Here is a 16,680-nt window from a genome sequence, read left to right as displayed (position 1 = left end):
CTGCATCCTCCTTCTGATTAATCTATATATCCTTCACTTGCTAGGAGGCATCAAGAGGGGTGCCTCCTATTGGTCCCAATTGTTGCTGCTAATATATTGACAGAACACAGGTGGCGCTGCAGCACAGCTTTTCCTTTGACCCATGTACTGCAATGGAGAGAAGCGTTCTGTACCTGCCTCTCCATAGCATTACATGGGTGAAAAATATTTTTTTTTTTTACTTTTTTTTTTGTTTTAATTAAAATTTATTTAAGCTTTGGCCACATATGGCAGGTAGGCACTGCCTCCCCTGCCTCCTATGAGTGCACATCCCTGCTCCTGGTAGGATTGTATATCTCATACATCACTAGCTCATGGACTCTTGCCAATTACATGAAAGAAATAGCCTTGGTCCCAAACAGACAGAAATGGAAAACTGCTGTGGTCATTAAGGGGTTAAAGAGATATAAATGTGCAATAATGATGAATATGTTAGATCAGTTTTATATTGTACTACTGATTGTATATAACTATGTATTTAAAGGGAAAGTCTACACCTTGGTGATCTTAAAATCTTACCTTAATGGCTGCCAAGTTCAGCCCACCTGTGATATCATGATATGGGCTGCATATGGCATCCAATCGCAAAAGGCTCACTAGTTGGATTCAACAGGCTGTCAGAGTGCCTAGATGCAGCCCAGATCATGATGTCATCAGTAGGTGGAGCTTAGCATCCATTTCAAAGTGGCCAGATACTATATACATTTTAAAATAACTTTTTTACTGTTCCTGCTGCACGATATAGAGCTAGCTGAGCATATCTGGTGAGCCAATGACAAGAGACATGTGTGTAGCCACCAGTCAGCTCCCAGTAGTACATAAATTTGATAACAGAAGTGAAATTAAGTGTCATAAAATTACACATTTTATCTGAATCATGAAAGTGTAATTTCCTATCCCTTTAAGTATGATTTAAGTATAAGAGAATGTCTGTGTATAAAGTCTTGCTGGTGATTAATAATCTGGGTTGGTGTAGGTTGGGGTTATTTTGATATTGTTTTATGTTCTGTTAAAGGGACAGTAGTCAAATTAAAAATCAAAATTAAACTTAAATGGATTGGATAGAACATGACATTTCAAACAACTTTCCAATTTACTTCTATTATAATTTGTGCCTAGTTCTCTTATATCTATTGTTAAAGAGTAATTCTTGGTTAACTCAGGAGTGTGCACGTATCTTCAGACAGCAGAGTTTGCAAGAACAATTATAGCAATGTTATACATAGTTACAAACACTGCGGCACAGAGTGCTAAATACACGTGCACGCCCCTAAGCTCATATAATATCAGCCTCATAGGTTTACTCTATAACAAAAGAAACCAAAAAACAAAGCAAATTAGATAATAGAAGTAAATTGGAAAGTTGGGTAAAATTGCTGCTCTATCTGAATTAACAGGGTTTAACTATTTGACAGTCAGTTTTGGTTTCTGTCTTTGTGTCAGGGTACCAGGACGAGACGAGAAGTGCAAAAATAATCACACCTTTATTAATAACCAAAAATAATAAAAAAGTCCACAAGTCAAATAACAAGCCAGGAGTCAAAGCCAGAGCTGGTAGTCAAACGAGCAGAATCAGGAGCCAAAGCGAGTAGTCAGACGAGCCGGAATCAGGAACAAGGAGAAAAGCAAAGTCAGGAACAACCCAGGGATCAGGAACCAGAAGAGACTTCAGACTAGCCAGGTAATACACAGGAACTCACAAACAGGTCTGAGACAACGCAAGAGCAAAGCATACTGAACAGAGGCCCTTTAAATAATAAGTGATGACATCACAATTCTGAGACTGCAACCTGTCTCACACGGATGATGTTCACCAGTCTGGCCATAAGAGGGTGTGCAGGAAATGAGCAGAATCACACACTCTGAACTAGATTCTGCAAGAAAGGTGAGTAAAATGGCTGCCAGCAGCACATGGCAATCAAAGCAGGGAATAAAACTGACACTTTGATGATGTTTTCCTATATATTCTGTGATGTGTTTTTTAATTATGCAAAAAACTCAAAATACTGGTCTGGATTACAATCACTTTTTATTTGCATGAAAAAACATTGTATATCATTATATAGTAAAAAGCAGCATTACATGATATATGCAAACAATGGTATAAATATACCTAACACTTGTTCTCTTGATACAAAGGGATTTATCAGATATATAATGTTCCCTTTATATATACAGTATGTGCTATTATCAGTTCTTGTGGCTTCTAACTAACATGAAAACATCTTACAGACATAATATCAAGTTACAGAACATGACACACATATTACATACCCAGTATACATGTAGGTTATAGTAGCCATTTAAATTAAACTGATTATGATCACATGACACACATATTACATACCCAGTATACATGTAGGTTATAGTAACCATTAATATGAAATGGATTATGATCACAAATGTACCAGTTACTGATATTGTGTCTCATGAAATAAAATCAGTTTTCCCTCAGTAATTCCTCTGGTATATAACATGTACAATGCTAAGCATCTATTGCTATAAGAAACGGTTTATCCACATGATGTGCACAATAAATATATCTCCCAGATGTCAATCATTTGAGACTGTTGTTCTTGTTTATATAATTCTCTAACACTCTATTCATATAAAGGCTCCTTTATTCTGTAAATGTAATTATTTCCTCCCCTATGTAAAACAAACGTACAACTCCTAACACTGACGTATTAATAAACAACACTTGGGGTGCTTTGGTGGTGAATGGTTGTGTAAACTTGTCAGTATGAGGACAGATTTGTATATTCCTGTGTGGTGTTTGGATTCTATCAAATTGATATGAGAGACACTGAGGTGCACATATATAGAGGAATAAAGGACAGCAGGAGAGCACTTTAAATCTGGGGCTTTTATAACTGAGATTTAGAAAGTTTTATTTCCAATAACATCTCTTTTGATTCTTCTATTTAGAGAGCTTGTCCTCTTTAGGATAATTGTAAAAAGGTTGTAGACTGTGAATATAAAGTTTGTGTGTAAATATTTAGTGTTTAGTGATAACTGATTTCAATAAAAAACTTTTTTTCCACTTTCTAAACATATGAAAGGTTTCTTCTCTTGTGAATCCTTTCATGAGTTTTAAGATTAGACCTTTGTGTAAAACTTTTTCCACACTTTGTACATGTGAACGGCTTTTCTCCTGTGTGACTCCTTTCATGAGTTTTCAGATGTTCCATTCGTGTAAAACTTTTTCCACACTCTGTACATGTGAACGGCTTTTCTCCTGTGTGACTCCTTTCATGCGTTTTCAGATGATCCATTCTTGTAAAACATTTTCCAAACTCTGTACATGTGAAAGGCTTTTCCCCTGTGTGACTCCTTTCATGAGTTTTCAGATAATCCATTTGTGTAAAACATTTTTCACACTCTGTACATGTGAAAGGCTTTTCTCCTGTGTGACTCCTTTCATGAGTTTTCAGATGATCCATTCTTGTAAAACTTTTTAGACACTCTGTACATGTGAAAGGCTTTTCTCCTGTGTGAATCCTTTCATGAGTTTTCAGATGATCCATTCTTGTAAAACTTTTTCCACACTCTGTACATGTGAAAGGCTTTTCTCCTGTGTGAATCCTTTCATGACTTTTCAGATGATCCATTCTTGTAAAACTTTTTCTACACTCTGTACATGTGAAATGCTTTTCTCCTGTGTGAATCTGTTCATGAGTTTTCAGATGATTCATTCGTGTAAAACCTTTTCCACACTCTGTACATGTGAAAGGCTTTTCTCCTGTGTGAATTCTTTCATGAGTTTTCAGATCACTCTTTTGTGTAAAACTTTTTCCACACTCTGTACATGTGAAAGGCTTTTCACCTGTGTGACTCCATTCATGATATTTCAGACTACTCATTTGTGTAAAACATTTCCCACACTCTGTACATGTGAAAGGCTTTTCACCTGTGTGACTCCATTCATGATATTTCAGACTACTCATTTGTGTAAAACATTTGCCACAATCTGTACATGTGAAAGGCTTTTCCCCCGTGTGAATCATTTCATGCTTTTTCAGATCACTCTTTTCTGTAAAACTTTTTCCACACTCTGTACATGTGAAAGGCTTTTCTCCTGTGTGAATCCTTTCATGATTTCTCAGACTACTCTTTTGTGTAAAACTTTTTCCACACTCTGTACATGTGAAAGGCTTATCTCCTGTGTGAATCCTTTCATGAGTTTTCAGATGAATTATTTGTGTAAAACATTTGCCACACTCAGTACATGTGTGTGGTTTCTCACCTTTGTGAATTTTGTAGTGTTCTATTAGATGAGACTTCCATCTAAACCTTTTCTCACATTCTGTACATTTGAAAGGTTTCTCCTTTGTATGAATCATTTGGCTAGACTGTAGACTTTTCCCTTCTTTAATATGTTTTGAAAACTCAATAAATGTGTGTGGTTTATCCTCTGGGATAATAATTTCACTAGATAAGTCATAAATGTTGTCCTCCTGTTTGATGACTAAATTACTCTCTGTACATGATTGCTTCCCAGTTCCTGCCAATTCACCATCTTCTTTAAATATCTGCTGTGATATCCCCAATGTTTGTGAATAGTCATTGGTGTCTAAGACTATTGGAGTTTGCGGTATCATTCTGATGCTTTGGGTAGTGAAGGATGGATATGAACTATTCAAGTGTTTGTCTACATAAAAAGAAATGGAATAAAGAAAAATAAGAATGTTTATTCATTTATAATATAATCCATCTCAATGAAAAACATTATTTTATACTCAAATGTCTTCCGTTTTGTATTTTTAAATGTATTTACCTGTAAATCACAAATTAAAAAGGATGACATAGAATGTAAACATTATCATAGTAAACTAAATTACTGATTACTGATGAAAACAGGTTATAGGGCCGCATTAAACAAGGTGCATGTGAATAATGTTCTCAGCCAGGGAACAAGTACATCTGTATTCTGGGCAAGAGAGGTGGCATCCACCACCCTCATTTAACATTGCACAAGCAACTCCACATACAGCCCTCTCCGGCACATGCTCAATCAGTTGGGTGAGAACATAATGTCTGAATCATTACAAACTAATAATCAGTGTGAGATGTTTTGAGAGAGTAAAAAGTTGTGACCTTATGATTATCTTTAGCTTTCGGCTGTGGTTGTTCTATTTATATAAACAGTCAAAAACTTTATTAGTTTAATAATACTCACTGTAAAATTAAGCACACAAATCAGTGGTGGTTCTGGGGTGGGGAACACTGGGTGAGTTGTGGGTGTTCCATGAGTGAGGTCAGGGCAGGGGAAGGTGGAGTTGTCGGTTTTCTGAGTAATGAACCAGGTCAGGGGGTGAGGTTAGACAGTTGTTAGACATGATCTGTCTAAAAGGACAGAGGGGTGGAGTAGTTTTTTTTACCCTACTCCACTGCCAAATGAAGGTTGCTCCTTCTTTATAACGTCACTGACACAAATGTTCTTAAAGACTCAGATATAAATATAATAGTTTATATTTGTTTAATGAGTGGTCTATTCTATTTTCCCAGTAATTAAAGTCAGCATAATATCTATTTTACTCACCTAACACATATGAGTTCATGCTGATAACCGGTTCCAATGTCTGTGCTCAGGAAGAAGGTTCCCTAATTCACTCCAGTTACATCAATACCCAATATCTCTCAGTGCTCTGGCTGTGTCTGTAAAAATATATTAAATGGTTTAGACAGATAATAATAAATAATGGTTCGGATTAACTGTACGTATGGTATAATTAAAGGCACGCATAACAATTCATGTGATACATTTCAGTTGTTTAGGTTATTACATATGTGCTATTGATACAGCACAAGCATTTAGCAGTGAGCTCTGTGGGTGTTATAATTGCCCCTTAAAGGGACAGTTTACACCAGAATTTTTATTGTTTAAAAAGATAGATAATCCCTTTATTACCCATTCCCGAGTTTTGCACAAACAGCACAGTTATATCAATATATGTTTTACCTCTGTGATTACCTTGTATCTAAGCCTCTGCAGACTGCCCCTTACCTCAGTGCTTTTGAAAGACATGCAGTTTAGCCAATCAGTGCAGACTCCTAAATAACTCCACGGGAATAAGCACAATGTTATCTATGTGACACATATGAACTAGTACTGTCTAACTGTGAAAAACTTTCAAAATGCTCTGAGCTGAGGCAATTTTCAATGGTTTAAAAATCAGTTTGAGCCTACGTAGGTTTAGATTTTCAAAAATACCACCAAGGCAACAAAGCAAATTTAATGATAAAAATCAATTGGAAAGTCGATTAAAATTGCATGCACTATCTGAAACATGAAAGTTTAATTTTGACTAGACTGTCCCTTTAAATATGAATCTTCCCAGATCTATACAAAATAACGTAGAAAATCAATTTAAATGGGGCCATATCACAACTTTAGAAATATATTACAATCTTTGTTTTAATTATTTATTTGAAACAATATTTTCTCTTGAAAGAAATTGTAAATATAATTTGTTTAAATATAAGTTAAATTGGATACTGCAGTATTGGTATTGTACTTCCTACTAATTCTCACTGTCAGACATTTTGTCATGTGCTCCACCCCCAGTTCTTTAACTTCTCTTGGTCAATACGGAGTTGTCTTAAATCACACTGTAATGGGGTGTGGGAGAGATAGGCACTAAAATGTTAATTTTTTCATAATTGTTATCTTGGATAGAGTTAAGAAAAGAAATATTGTTTTGTTTACATAGAGTAATAATATAATGATATATGTTCTTTTGGCAAATTCAGTCCATTTAAAAGGATCATACAATATAGAATTACAAAACATGATGCATAATAAAAATACAATGCAATAAAACTTACTATGAAATTTAAGAGAGCAATAGATTGTTTTCTGATAAATGTAGTTCTGCAGCTGTACCATGTGACAGCTATCAGCCAATAACAGACTCATATGTTTATATAATGTGATCTCCTGCATATGTTAAGTAGGAGCCGGAGCCTCAGGTCATTTAAAAGGCTGTGTACAATTTAATAATGAAAATAAATTACAAACAGCAAACAGTTATTTTACATAAAAATAAAGCTAAAGGTGAAATTTCCCATACACTTTATACTATTTTATACACCGGTAAAACAAGTCATTAGAAACACATTAAAGGGACAGCAAAGTCACAATTAAACTTTTATTATTCAAATTTAACCCCTTAACGACCGAGGACGTGCAAGGAACGTCCTAAAAAAAAAGGCAGTTAACGCCTGAGGACGTACCCTGCACGTCCTCGGTGTGGAAAGCAGCTGGAAGCTTCCAGCTGCTTTCTGGTTATTGCAGTGATGCCTCGATATGGAGACATCCTGCAATAACCTTTTTAAGCCATTCGGTGCAGAGAGAGCCACTCTGTGTCCCTCTCTGCACCGGAGATCGGTGGCTTACTGCGTTGGTGGGTGGGAGCCGGACCGGGAGGCGGGTGGTGGCCATCGATGGCCCTCGTGATGTGGAGGGGGGCGGGATCGTGGGCGGGGATGCCAGGGGGCACGCACTGACGCGTGCACGTGCACGGGAGGGAGAGGGTGGGAACCGCTACACACAGAAAAAAAACTGTAGGAAAATGAAAAAAAAAAATAGTAAAAAAAAAATAAACAAATAAGATAAAAAACAACAACAATCAGTTAGGTGGTGGGGGTTGGTCTGTGGGGAGGGGGGAGCTACACTACAGAAAAACCGGGCAAAAAATAAAAAAAAACATATTTTTTTGCAAACTGGGTACTGGCAGACTGCTGCCAGTACCCAAGATGGCCCCCAATAAGGAAGGAGCAACAATCTCCTGATTAATGTTCCGTTCGGAAACTACTTTAGGGAGAAACCCTAACTTAGTATGCAAAACCACCTTATCCGAATGAAAAATAAGGTAAAGAGACTTATACTGTAATGCCAAGAGCTCTGACACTCTATGAGCAGAAGAAATAGCAACAAGAAACAAAACCTTCCAAGATAACAACTTAATATCTAAAGAATGCATAGACTCAAATGGAGCCCCTTGAAGAACCTTAAGAACTAAATTAAGACTCCAGGGTGGAGTAACTGGCTTGAACACAGGCCTGATACTGACCAAGGCCTGACAAAAAGATTGCACGTCTGGGACGTCCGCCAGACGTTTATGTAACAAAATAGACAAGGCAGATATTTGCCCCTTTAGGGAACTTGCCTATAAACCCTTCTCCAAACCTTCTTGGAGAAAGGACAGAATTCTAGGAATCCTAACACTACTCCAAGAGTAGCCTTTGGATTCACACCAATATAGATATTTACGCCATATCTTTTAGTAAATCTTTCTAGTTACAAGATTAGGAGCCTGAATCATGGTCTTAATGACAGAATCCGAAAATCCATGCTTGGATAGAATTAAGCGTTCAAGCTCCAAGCAGTCAGCTTCAGAGAAACTAGATTTGGGTGAAGGAAGGGCCCTTGAAGTAGATGACATGCAAGGGATGACATGTCCACCAGGTCTGCATACCAAATCCTGTGAGGCCACGCCGGTGCAATGAGGATCACCAACGCCCTCTCCTGCTTGATTCGAGCAATGACCCAAAGAAGAAGAGCAAACGGAGGAAATAGGTATGCAAGACTGAAATTCCAAGGTACTGCTAAGGCGTCTATCAGTACAGCCTGAGGGTCCCTTGACCTCGACCCGTACCTCAGGAGCTTGGCATTCTGCTGAGATGCCATGAGATCCAATTCCGGCTGGCCCTATTTGAGAATCAGGCTGTAAAATACTTCTGGATGGATTTCCCACTCCCCCGGGTGAAAGGTCTGCCTGCTCAGGAAGTCTGTCTCCCAGTTGTCCACTCCTGGGATGTAAATAGCCGACAGACAGCAATTGTGGGTCTCTGCCCACTGAATTATCTTGGCTACCTCTGTCATGGTCAAGGAACTCTGCGTTCCTCCCTGATGGTTGATGTAAGCCACTGAAGTTATGTTGTCAAACTAGAACCTGATGAACCGGGCCAACGCTAACTGAGGCCAGGTCAAAAGAGCATTGAAGATTGCTCTCAGCTCCAGAATGTTTATGGGTAGAATAGACTCCAACCAAGTACATTTTCCCTGAGCCTTTAGAGAGCCCCAGACTGCTCCCCATCCCAGAAGGCTGGCGTATGTTGTCACAATCACCCAAGAGGGTCTGCGAAAGCAGGTTCCTTGGGAGAGATGATCCTAAGACAACCACCAAAGAAGAGAATCCCTTGTCTCCTGCTCCAACTATAATCATGGAGACAGATCTGCATAATCTCTGTTCCACTGGATGAGCATGTTTAACTGCAGAGATCTGAGGTGGAAACGAGTAAATAGGATGATGTCCGTTGCCGCTACCATCAGACCGATTACCTCCATGCACTGAGCCACTGATGGTCGAGGAGAGGACTGAAGCTCTAGGCAAGAATTGAAAATCTTTGATTTCCTGACTTCTGTCAGAAAAAATCTTCATTGATAAGGAATCTATTATGGTTCCCAAGAAAATTACCCTTATATTTGGAACTAAGGAACTCTTCCAAATTTACCTTCCATACGTGAGATTGCAGGAAAGATAACATTTCCGTGTGGGATCTTGCTTGTTGAAAGGATGGTGCCTGAACCAGAATGTCGTCCAGATAAGGCGCCACTGCAATGCCCCGCAATCGGAGCACCATCAACAGAGATCCCAGAACCTTTGAGAAAATTCTGCGAGCTGTGGCAAGGCCGAATGGAAAAACCATGAACTGGAAGTGTTTGTCTAGAAATGCAAACCTTAGAAACTTGTGATGATCCCTGTGGATGGGAACATACAGGTACGCGTCCTTTAAATCCACCCTTGTCATAAATTGACCCTCTTGAACCAAAGGAAGAATGGAACTCTGAGGAATTTGTTTAGACTCTTCAGATCTAAAATTGGTCTGAAGGTTCCCTCCTTTTTGGGAACCACAAACAGATTGGAATAGAACCCCAGACCCTGCTCCTGTATCGGAACAGGAACTATCACTCCCAGGTCGGAGAGGTCCCGAACACAGTGTAAGAATGCCTCTCTTTTTGTCTGGTCTACAGATAATCTTGAAAGGCAAAACCTGCCCCTGGGAGGAAATGTCTTTAACTCTATTAATGCAAGAGACAGAGGGCGCCACATAGTGCAGATCAAAACAGGTAGGAAGGTGGAAGTACAAATGTACAGTTATCCTACGCACGTGATCAAGAGCACCAATGTGCAGTGAAGGCAAGCCGGGTCCAAAAAGTCGCCCGGCAGACTACCAGGCTCCTGGAGCTGATATCCTTGTCCTACCAGGAGGAATCCAGGGTGCAGTACAGTTCCCACAATATTTGCCGATATTCGCCAATATAAAGATAGGTGGCAGGTGTTCACCAATGTACAGATGATAGGAGATAACAGCCGTAAAGGGCGTGAAGGATGAGTCGTCCAAGGAAACTCACCAGCAGCAGGATCACGGTCCCTCCTTGGAAGGATAAGGAGCACGCAAACTTTCCAAACTTTACAAAAGTTTTCCAAACAGCAGAGAAGTGAGAAGTGAAGCAGCAGAGAAGTGAAAACGCTGAGATTTGTGGAGTGGAAAATGCTTTGAAAGTTTGCGTGCTCCTTATCCTTCCAAGGAGGGACCGTGATCCTACTGCTGGTGAGTTTCCTTGGATGACTCATCCTTCATGCCCTTTGCGGCTGTTATCTCCTATCATCTGTACATTGATGAACACCTGCCACCTATCTTTATATTGGTAAATATTGGCAATTATTGTGGGAACTGTACTGCACCCTGGATTCCTCCTGGTAGGACAAGGATATCAGCTCCAGGTGCCTGGTAGTCTGCCGGGTGACTTTTTGGACCCGGCTTGCCTTCACTGCACATTGGTGCTCTTGATCACGTGAGTAGGATAACCTTACATTTGTACTTCCACCTTCCTACCTGCTTTGATCTGCACTTTGTGGCGCCCTCTGTCTCTTGCATTACAGAAGTTTTGATCTTGTGTCAGGGCACGACACACCAGAGGAGCTGCCTTCGAAGTGTTCCAGTTATCTCCTGCATTCCACGCCAGTGCTTTTATGTTAAGTTTCATTGGTTATTCACTTGGACAGTCTCTTTTACTATTTTATTCCAGTGGTTTAATTATGGACATATATTTCCATCTATATTAATTCTTTTATTATTACTACCTATTTCCCTTCTGTTTTTATTGTCCTTTGTGCTATATATGCGGTATATTTTTGCTTATATATTTATATTGATCATTGGTTCATTTTATTGATATCATATTTTATTATTTTTTGTGATTTAGACCACTTCTATTCACTGTCTTATTTTTGGCGCCTCTTATTGATACTAGCCTGCCCCCTGTGTGGGCTGTTGTATCTGATAATTCTGTATTTGACTCTAGTTTGTATCCCTGGGACACGATTTCCACTGCCCAGGGATCCTGAACATCTCAAACCCAAGCCTGAATAAAAAATTAAAGTCTGCCCCCTACAAGATCCGGTCCTGGATCGGGTGCAGGCCCTTTATGCCGTTTTTTATACAATAGCAGGTTTTTTGGATTGTTTTCCCTTGTTCCAAGACTGATTGGGCCTCCAGGAGGGCTTTGACTGCTCCTGCTTGGAAGAGGGAGTGGAAGGATTTCCTTTGAAATTTTAAAGGAATGAAAATTACTCTGACGTCCCTTTTTTTTATTTCTCTTATCCTGAGGGAGGAAATGTCCATTTCCTCCCGTAATGTCAGAAATGATTTCCATCAAACCAGGCCCAAAGAAGGTCTTTCCCTTATAAGTAATCTCAAAAGTTTAGACTTAGATGACACATCCGCAGACCAAGACTTCAACCATAAAGCTCTGCGGGCCAGAACGGCAAAACCAGAAATCTTAGCTCCCAACTTAATAACCTGAAGGGAAGCATCCGTAATAAAGAAGTTGGCCAACTTAAGGGCCTTTAACCTATCCTGGATTTCTTCAAGGGGAGTGTCTGTCTGAACAGAATCAGACAATGCATCAAACCAGTATGCTGTCGCACTAGTGACAGTAGCAATACAAACCGCGGGTTGCCATTGAAAACCCTGGTGTACATACATTTTCTTGAGTAACCCCTCTAACTTCTTGTCCATAGGATCCTTAAAGGAACAACTATCCTCTATGGGAATAGTAGTTCTCTTGGATAGCGTGGAAATTGCCTTCTCCACCTTGGGTACCGTCTGCCAAGACTCCTTGATAGAGTCTGCTATAGGAAACAGCTTTTTAAATATAGGGGATGGAGAAAAAGGGATACCCAGTCTCTCCCATTCCTTAGTAATAATCTCTGTAGCCCTATCTGGTACAGGAAATACCTTCAACATGGAGGGAACGTTAAAGTACTTGTTTAGTTTACTAGATTTCTTAGGATTGACTACAACGGTAGTGTCGGAGTTGTCCAGGGTAGCTAAAACTTCCTTAAGTAACAAATGGCGGTGTTCAAGCTTAAACCTGAAAGTATCAGATAAAGGTATTACACTGTCTGAGATTTCACCCTCAGATGCTACCGAAGTATCTTCCTCTTCAGGCTTCTGGGAAGAAACATTCAGAATAGCCACTACTGTGTTAGCAAACTTATTCACAGATTGATTACATTTCCTCTTGCGCTTTCCCTGCAGCATGGAAAAAGCAGACAACGCATCAGATAGCGCTGATTACATTAGGGAAGTGATGTCTTGCAAGGTAACTCCAGGTGGAGTAATAGAGGAAGCGCAGGGCACTGGCTGTATGGACACTAAATTTTGGGACAAATGAGGAGAAAGCTGTGGCATATCTTGAACATTGTCAGAAGACTCCTGAACAGTATCTGCCTTAGGCAATGTTGGCTCAGGAAAAAGTCTATCCCTGTAATGTAAAGTTCTCTCAATTACATGAGGAACAGAAAGGGATTGGTGGTTCTATATTAGCATAAAAACAAAGAACATGCAGGGTTTCTTGGTCCATCTTTATTCATCAATAAACAGACAAAATGTATATTTTTATTTAGAAAATAGCCCCCAAAACAAAATCATTACTGTCTCTTTAAATTTTAAACGACAAAAACAACTGTTTTATTTTTTTGTCACTTGAAAAAAACAATGGCCCCAAAATAACACCTCAGACAACTCTACAACTCAGCTTATAGCCCTGCTGAGGTGCTTAAATGCCTGCCTACTAATGAAGTATATGACCTATAGTTGATCCGGATTCAAACGTCTAACTGTTAACATTAACGGTCCGTAACCGCAACGCTGTATAATCTGTGATGTTGCTAATTTCTAATGCGGAACACAGGAAGTGATACGGGACCAGACAAAAAGGCAATAGACTGCTGCTGAATCAAACTCCGCCCATCATGGGCGTAACCACAAGAAACTGCCGATCGGCTAAATTTATTATAAAAGCCATTGGGATTAAAGTTAAAACACATACACCACCATCACTGAGCCAGATTCTCCTTGTCCCCAGTGCCTGCTCTGCTGCCCTTAATAAACATTCCCCTAACTAGGCGAATGTGACTTGCCCCCCAAATAAAATTTAAATTTGAAAGTGCTATCTTTTTCTCTGTATGTGTCCCAGAAAAAATTACGGTTAGCACTTACCTTATGACTTCTGCCAGGCAGCACGGCAGCTCACTAGGTTTGAGAGGCAAGATCCCTCACATGGACCTGTGGATAAAAACACAGACTGAGTAATCTTACTCAGGCTTGCAGGGATAGGGCAGCATAAATATATGGGAGGAGCAGTGAGAATTATGTCCCACAAGTTCCCATTGCTATAAAGCCACCACTGCTCTACTGAAGAGACTGTCACTGATATGGACTACGGCTACACCCTAGAGCAAAGCAGAACAATCTTGCACTACTTAAAAAATAAGTGATATTCCCAATAGTAATTAGATGATTTGTGGACTTATTTTATCTTAAACTGGGTACTGGCAGACTGGGTACTGGGGGGCGGGATCAGGGAGGTTGGGGGATAGGAGGGGATCCTATACAGCAGAATGTTTAAAAAAAAAAAAATAATAATACCAAAAAAACAAACAAAAGAAAAAAAAAATATTTTAGTACTGGCAGACTTTCTGACAGTACTTAAGATGGCAGGGACAATTGTGGGGTGGGGGAGGGAAGAGAGCTGTTTAGGAGGGGTGGTGTCTCAGGTGGGAAGCTGATCTCTATACTAAAGCTAAAATTAACCGTGCAAGCTCCCTAAAAAGCTACCTTATTAAACCCTTAATTTCTGGGCATAATACACATGTGGTGCGCAGCAGCATTTAGAGGCCTTCTAATTACCAAAAAACAATGCCAAAGCCATATAAGTCAACTATTTCTGAACAAAGGGGATCCCAGAGAAGCATTTACAACCATTTGTGCCACAATTGCACAAGTTGTTTGTAAATAATTTCAGTGAGAAATCTAAAATTGTGAAAAAGTGAGAGATTATTTTTTTATTTGATCGCATTTGGCAGTGAAATGGTGGCATGAAATATACCAAAATGGGCCTAGATCAATACTTGGGGTTGTCTACTACACTAAAGCTAAAAATAACCCTACAAGCTCCCTACATGCTCCCTATTTAACCCCTTCACTGCTGGGCATAATACACGTGTTGTGCGCAGTGGCATTTAGCAGCCTTCTAATTAACAAAAAGCAACACCAAAGCCATATAATGTCTGCTATTTCTGAACAAAGGAGATCCCAGAATAGCATTTACAACCATTTGAGCCATAATTGCACAAGCTGTTTGTAAATAATTTCAGTGAGAAACCTAAAGTTTGTGAAAAAAAATTGTGAAAAAGTGAACGATTCTTTTTATTTGTTCGAATTTGGCAGTAAATGGTGGCATAAAATATACCAAAATGGGCCTTGATCAATACTTTGGGTTGTCTTCTAAAAAATATATATACATGTCAAGGGATATCCAGGGATTCCTGAAAGATATCAGTGTTCCAATGTAACTAATTGCTAATTTTGAAAAAAAGTGGTTTGGAAATAGCAAAGTGCTACTTGTATTTATTGCCCTATAACTTGCAAAAAAAGCCAAAAACATGTAAACATTAGGTATTTCTAAACTCAGGACAAAAATTTAGAAACTATTTAGCATGGGTGTTTTTTAGTGGTTGTAGATGTGTAACTGTACATACCTCCCAACATTTCAAAATTCAAAAGAGGGTCACCCCCCCCCCCCCGGCGGCAAAAAAATTTAAATGTGGTGGGCGGGGCTTAAAAAATCATAAGACCAAAGTAATATAAATACAATTCTAAATAAAGTCATAGATTTTAATGCACTTAGGCAGCAAATCAAACACAAGCTCAAACCACTGGTATGGCTATGTGAGCTATGTATTTAATTATCCTTTGCAAAGACATTGCTAAATATTTGTATCTTAATTGGACATTAATTAATAAATTCTTTAAAACTGCTCTCTGCATTCCCCATTAATATTCTAAATTCTGGCCTTTAAAGTCAGCAAAAATGCACAGTAGCACACTACATAGCATACACTTACACATGCAGATACACACACACTACATAGCATACACTTATACATGCAGATACACACACACACACTACATAGTATACACTTACACATACACACACTACATAGCATACACTTATACATGCAGATACACACACTACATAGTATACACTTATACATGCAAATACATACACACACACACACACTACATAGCATACACTTATACATGCAGATACACACACACACACTACATAGCATACACTTACACATGAAGATACACACACTACATAGCATACACTTACACATGAAGATACACACACACTATATAGCATACACTTATACAGGCAGATACACACACACATTACATAGCATACACTTATACATGCAGCATATACTTATACATGCAGATACACAGACACTACATAGTATACACTTATACATGCAGATACACACACTACATAGCTTACATTTATACATGCAGACACACACACACTACATAGCATAAACTTATACATACAGATACACACACACACAGTTATGGATACTGTGACAGAACCCAAGGCATAGTAATGGAAGGTGTCTATATTCCCTCAAAAGTGCTGCAGTGCGGGGTATGGTCTGACAACCCCAGGGAGAATTGTTATGTTTGTTTGCCACATAGAGAAAATATGTGATTTATTTGTGGGTCCCTGGGGTGGAGTATTTGGAGAGTAGGGTGGGCCAGTGCTCCACCCCGCAGTTTGCAAGTAGCACATTATGTCAAAAAGTCCAGTCCAGGAATTCTGTCTGACTCAGCTAGCTACTCACCTGCATGTGGTAATTAACAGCAGGTGCTAATAAAATCCCCAGTCAGGGGTTGAGAGGTAGATTTGCCAGCAGTAAAGGGAAACTGCAAACACTCTCCTGAGAGACTGAGAGGAATTATCTCTAAAGGACAAAGTTTGAAAGGTCTGTGCAATATTACTTTTGTGAAAAGCTACTTAGTGCAGACAGTTGTACTTGTTAGTAAGTGCTCAGTGGAGCAAGCCTCTTTTGTTTATGTTTATTTTGCCTGTTTTTTTGCCAGACCTGATAATAAACAGACTGTATTTTATAAAGCTACAACCTTGTGTGGTGTTTCCAGCTTTGAGGACTGTGTGTTTCCAAGATCCCAGGTCACATATGGTGGAGAATGCGGGCAACACACTAA

At 39.2% G+C, this 16,680-nt stretch overlaps 1 protein-coding gene across 1 annotated transcript in view; it reads right to left on the bottom strand.

Moving 5' to 3' along the window:
- Window positions 1-2,049: 2,049 nt before the first annotated feature.
- Window positions 2,050-16,680, bottom strand: part of LOC128661301 (uncharacterized) — a 324,509-nt gene continuing 309,878 nt past the window's right edge. The window contains exon 6 of the mRNA XM_053715572.1: window positions 2,050-4,679. Within this exon, the coding sequence (XP_053571547.1) occupies window positions 3,087-4,679 (1,593 nt within the window). The 3' untranslated portion in view covers window positions 2,050-3,086. The remainder of the gene's footprint in view (window positions 4,680-16,680) is intronic.

This window comes from Bombina bombina, chromosome 5 (genome assembly GCF_027579735.1).
Source record: "Bombina bombina isolate aBomBom1 chromosome 5, aBomBom1.pri, whole genome shotgun sequence".
NCBI lineage: Eukaryota > Metazoa > Chordata > Amphibia > Anura > Bombinatoridae > Bombina > Bombina bombina.
Note: the sequence above shows the minus strand (reverse complement) of the source record. Positions and strands in the feature narration are given on the sequence as shown.